Source organism: Tachysurus vachellii, chromosome 17, assembly GCF_030014155.1.
Source record: "Tachysurus vachellii isolate PV-2020 chromosome 17, HZAU_Pvac_v1, whole genome shotgun sequence".
Taxonomy (NCBI): Eukaryota; Metazoa; Chordata; class Actinopteri; order Siluriformes; family Bagridae; genus Tachysurus; species Tachysurus vachellii.
Window position 1 is genome coordinate 6,163,950 of NC_083476.1, and position 6,066 is coordinate 6,170,015.

Consider the following 6,066-nt stretch of genomic DNA (forward strand, 5'->3'; position numbering starts at 1 on the left):
AAAGAAATTCACTCCCAATAAATAAGATTAAAACCCATGACAGTCCAAAACACTTTTCAAGCAGCTGAAAGATTTGACAGTACAAGATCAGAAGCTTTGGTCTCATCAGCACCGGGTTTGTGATCCTTAAATCTCATCAGCACTGGTTTTCTAGTCGGACAAGATCTGAATCCTGACTGAAGAAAGATATTATTGTTGCTGGACTGCTCATTGTTTAATGGATCCAAGTTCCTTTTCTTTAATAACAGTCTGACAGCAGCAGTTCCCCAGACCTGGTACCTGTTTCTAAAGAACATGCTGAATATATTAAAAACACAGAATAGAGAAGGATCACTAGGATTGGGTCTAGAGGGCAAGTTTTGGATTTTAGTAGAGATATCACTCGGCGTACCTGAGTACAGTTTTATTAAAAGTATTAAAAGTATTTCATGCATGGAAGGTCATCATCAGATCAGGCAAAGCAGCAGATGCATGATCTTATGCTAAATTCTGTTTTTAAGTTTCAGACACGTTGTGGAAGTGAATCTAACAATCTACAGCTGCAGAAGCTGTTAAAAATGCACAATTATTAACACTACACTGTAATTAACCTGTGATATTCACCACGGCTGTAATTGTCTGTAATTAGTCGTTTAATAGTCTGTCTTTCGTTACTTTTTTACCTTTAGTGTTCTACAGTCCACTGCAGTTCTATTATAATCTGACATGTAATATATCTCCATTGTAATTATGCAGCAAACCTTCACTGCTCGCACCGTGTAATGACTGTCACGATTGAAGCGCTATGCAATTTTGTTTAGTAAAAAAGAGACATAAGGCTGTCTGTGAAAATCAGTTTCTTTGCTGCTTTTTATATATCACTTTAGGAAGAATTTATAATCATTCATTTGCTCATGTCAAAAACTGTTTTATCCTGATCAGGGTCACTGTGAGTCTGGAGTCTATGCGAGGAATCTTGGGTACAAGGCAGGTGTACAGCACTTTAGTGAAGGTGCTTGCCAAGTTCAGGATTGAGCTCCGGCCTGCAGTAGAAGGCAGAATCACTGCACCACCAGAATTCACATGTATATTTGTTATTTTAAAGCTGTCGAACACCTCATGGGCCCGATTTATCATTGAGTTTAATAAATAACCTCATAACTAACCACATTAAGCAGAAAATAGGACCCTTGTAGACTATGATCTGCATGTAGAGAGTCAGACCAAAACTGGCCAATGCACAGGAGCAGCTGCTCAAAATTATAAAGAGAGAAGATTTTTAAACAAGAGCAACTAATATTCAAGTAGGATTAAAAACAATACCATGTTAGGGTCATGGCTCAGTGTCAGTGTGATGGAGCAATTGAGTCAAGATCTTCTGTGGAGGAAAATCCCTCCAGTATCAAAGTCAGATGTATTACTGAGTTCTTTGTTATTTGATTGTTCAGTTGAATCGAAGGGGTTTAATCCAAAACACTAACAGATTACCAAGTAGGAGCATAAAGATATAGTATAATAGGTCATTGTGGATCTATTCTGTCCATGAAAAGCTCAGACAGAACAAAATAAAATGCTCCAATAGATAGCCAGAAAATTATTATATACATATAAGTAATAAGCTTATTCAAATTGTTTGTTAGTGATAGAACGGAAAAGGCTTTCTCCAAGTTCACTCAAGAACATCCTTTTATTTGTTTTTAACGGAGGTTAGACTACCTGCAGAAAGAATAAATAAAAAAAGACTAAGTATGATGCATATGGAATTTTAAGTTGAGAAAAAAAACTAAACTCACCCTGGCTTTGAATTAAAATTCTACGTTCGAATTTGCATAGCATTAGCATTTTTATTGCTAATCACATCCGCAGTACATGTCCAAACTACAGACGCTCTGACACGGCCCTGTTTAGCGAGCTCTGACTGCTGTGCTGCATGATTTCACTATGAAATGTAACTAAATAAAGAAAAATGAACACACACTCTGTAAACACTGAGGTTCTACACTGCTATTCAGAGCTAAGGTTTTAGTGTCTGCAGCACAACAAAGCCTTTTCAAGAAGGGGCAAAGGGGCAGTTGTGAGTTTGACTCTTGTGGACATTCCTTTTGTGATTTGTCTCTTATTAATTATTATATATTTAATTATAATAATAATAATTAATAATTAATTAATATTTGAAATATTGTGGATAAATAATATGGATAATTAATTTTGAAAGCACAGAGTCTTGGGATTAATTTTAAAAATTTTGTTGTTCGTTTGATTCCGGGGTTCAGTCCTGGAATCAAAGCTGTATATCTGATTTAATTTTGATTTGTACTTGAGTTTTATTTTGTAGATTATTTGAACCTGTAAAGTTGAGTCGCTTAGCTGCAAACATCCCAGGCCTTGTTACAACCCTATTCTACTTCATTCGTTGTTCTTATCTCATCTCCAGCATCCCGTACTTTGAGACAAGTGCGGCGACGGGAGCAGCAGTGGATAAAGCTGTGGTCAATCTGCTCGACCTGGTGATGAAGAGGATGGAGCAGAGTGTGGAAAACCCAGAAAAGGTCGACGGACATCACACAGAAGGAACCAGCAAACTGAGTGCTGAACCAACACCCGAGAAAAAATGCTCCTGTTAGAAATTGCCTTATTGCATCACCCTGTGGACGGATTACAGTGGAGGTACAGATTAGTCCTGTACGTACTCACGGGGTTGTGAAAGCAGAGCACTGGATCTGTTTGCAAATGCATTTAAAATATCTGAACATTTTTTTTGTTTGTTTCTTTTGTTTGTTTGTAGTACATCTAATGCATTTTGAAGAAAAAAAAAAATCTGGTTAATAAGCTTTCAGCATTTTTCCACCTCATAATTGGTCATTTAAACAGCGATTCTTTATAACAGTATTTATTTCTTTATAAATTCTTTTATGACAGGTTCTGAGTTTTTTTTAAATACTCAGCTTTTAAATACTTGCATTAAAGCATGAATACAATTACGTATGACAGAATGTAAGGATTTTGGTCTCCAGTCCACTTTCCTGATATGAATGCTTTCTGCCCTTTAATTGCTCATGACTAGAGAGATATATGTATATTTTTGTGCGTGTTGTATCTCCAATGCGTTTTGAGATGTTCCTGGAATTGTTCTAGTCAACAAGATACTCATCTTTTCCTTGTTGTGTTTGATTAGAATATCTGTTATATATGTTTATCTACAACAGAGCTATTCTAGCTATATTACATTTGAACTAATATAAGAATTCAGAGAAAACTATTTAAGACTGAATATCTATAAAGATTTTAAATATACAGATTAGAATCTACAGTGCCCGTAACGTCCATTTTACAAACCGTATGTTTTTGTTTCCACACTGTTTTTCTGTGTGGAACTGTTGAGCTGTTTTTCACCAGACCCGAACCCTAAAACACAATTAAGTACATTTTCTTTATAGGTCCAACTTTAAAGGATGCTGGGTATTATTCTGTCATGATGATGTAGCGTTGTCATGGAGACTCATATTTTTAGTATTCATCTAAATATGTTGAGGAAAAGCAACAGATTAGGCTTGGTTCTAAAAGACTGCATGACTTTCTTTGGCTGTTAGAATTGCTAATTTAAGATTCAGTAGTTGGATGTATGCACTTATTTTCTGTTTAATGCACAGCAGATACCTCCACAGCGAGTCTGGGGTATGAGCTGAAGCTGCAGGTTGTGCTCTTTCCTCCAAACTTTAGTTATTTCCTTACATCATCTCGCCTCCATGATGCCAAAGTGCTTTAGACAGTGTGTGTTAGTTTAATGGTGTCATTTATCATTCTAACCACTTTGTCTATTATGTGTAGCTCAAAAACAAACAAACAAAAAAAACAACAACTCAGACTGCCTACATAATAGCCTTCTTGCATGCTGTTTGTGTGCCAAAAACACTTTTTGTATTGTATTCATTAGTTTAATACACCTTACCTTTGACAATACATGCAGATTCATTATCATGTGTCTGTGCTCCAATATGGACCACAAGAGTTTAGTGGGTTTTTTTTTTAATAGAATGGTTCGTTCCACTTTACAGCAGACAAAAATCCGTCTTATACATAAAATAATTACATTTCCTGTGTTTAAAGCCCCTAAACCTGAATGTACACAACATATCTTTTCAGCTTTTAGACACACAATACTTATACTCCCAATCTTATCCACATCATAATGAAGGAAACTTGTCAAAATGAAGACTTTACATTATAATACACTAAAACACTATTAAATAGAGTCACTGAGGGAAAATTAAAGGGTATGTCATAAATTTAGAACTCAAATTTAGGCTGTTTTAGTGTATTCAGTACTAAACTAAACTGAGCACACTAAGATAAACCTAAAGCCTGTTTGGGGCCACAAGTGTAGCTAGATCGAGTGAGATGTTAAATAAAATATAGCTAACATACAATTTATTACATTCCACAAGGACTGGAATGTTAAACAGTATCAGTGATCACAGCTAATTCCAAGGGATAAAATTACCCAGTGTTCACTGTGCATTATGGGAACTGCTCACGTTCCATTAGGCACTGAGAAATAAATCATATAAATGGCAATGAAAAGTCTTGTTCAAATGGATTCTATGCATTTCTTGTGTTTGGGACATTTCCTAAAGTGACTAAGCTCCAGTAAGTACACTTGATAGAGGTTTACAGAGTAATTGTAGTGTTTAGGACAGAGCCCTAGTGTGAGCACCGAACATTTGTGTTTTTAAATAAATGCATGTGATAAACTGAGGTTGTTTAATAGAAGACATTTCTATCACGTCCAAAAGGGTAACCCATAACTTTCAAAATCACTTATAACAGTTCTGGAAGAAATTTATGTAGAATTGAATTAACTGGCTTTGCAAAATCAACTTAAAATCACTTAAAGCACAAGTTTAAGCAATGCAACAGCATACGCACTGCTTCAAAAAATGTATATGATTTTATGGTAGTAATGTTAGCTTTTTTCCACCATCAGTGCCAAAACTTTTTTCAATACACATTTATTCATCTCTAGGTTGCCTTTATGGCAAATGGACATAATTTGCATTGTCTTGCTTTCATAAATTGGAAGGGAAAAGAAACAAATATCGTTTTTGGAGCAAAATGTTCTCTCGGAATGAGAAACGCGTGCAAAAAAATAATTATTTATGATCTCATCAGCCTTTGAGCAGAACACAATTAACCCAAAAAAAAAATAATAATCTACCCAATACTTACAGTTTACATTAGTTTACTCTCATTGTGCCTGTCTAGTTCTACTGACCAATGATTTGCTGTGCAATCTCACAGACCTTTATTACAGTATGTACACAGTTCTTAGATAAATGAATACATATAACGTTGGTATGGAGTGAAAAGGAAACCAGGTTTACCAACTGTTTACTTTTAGAACATTAAATTATGAGTGTTCTGTATGTTCCTTATAAATAAAGAAAAACACTTACACCTCCTCTGTGTGTGTGTGTGTGTGTGTGTGTGAGAGAGAGAATAAATTATTGATTGTATGAACCAATCAATAAACCTAAGATATAAACTTAACAGTTTGAATGAGATTTTTAGTTTTAAATCCTGTGTAACATCAGTGTAGTATAGCATTCTGCACATGACCTGTATGTGATGAATGGAACCAGTTTGTTCACTTATTGTGAGTGATCATTACAATCAGGCTTAGCAATAATGTTCTCATCTACTGAATGTAAGTGAACATTTGGTAATTAGCTCATATTCCTGTACTGTTAGCAAATGTTTTGTGTGTTGCTACACAATTTTCCCTGTTCTGGGATTTTGGGACACTATGGTTTGTTTCTAAAAAAAAAAAAAAAAAAAAAAAAAAAAACCCCACAAAACAAATATTGGACTAGGGGCTTATTGGGGGTCTGTCGAGGTTTTTAAGTTTTAAGTTGACTACAAATTTACGATGCCTGAAGTGCCACACAGCCTAGTGCCTAGAGTGCACAATACACTTATCACTCATGATTTTGTTTCACTATATTGTATGTATATTGAATATACATTTGGTTGAGTATTCCATTAGACACAATCTGATGCTGCTGCTATATTTACAAGGTAAAAGACACA

At 35.1% G+C, this 6,066-nt stretch overlaps 1 protein-coding gene across 4 annotated transcripts in view; it reads left to right on the top strand.

Annotated features, from left to right (window-relative positions):
* Positions 1–5,433, top strand: part of rab27b (RAB27B, member RAS oncogene family) — a 39,416-nt gene extending 33,983 nt beyond the window's left edge. For all 4 annotated transcript variants that reach the window (XM_060891529.1, XM_060891528.1, XM_060891531.1 and 1 more), the window contains exon 6: positions 2,414–5,433. In XM_060891529.1, the coding sequence (XP_060747512.1) occupies positions 2,414–2,603 (190 nt within the window). In that variant the 3' untranslated portion in view covers positions 2,604–5,433. The remainder of the gene's footprint in view (positions 1–2,413) is intronic.
* Positions 5,434–6,066: the final 633 nt, after the last annotated feature.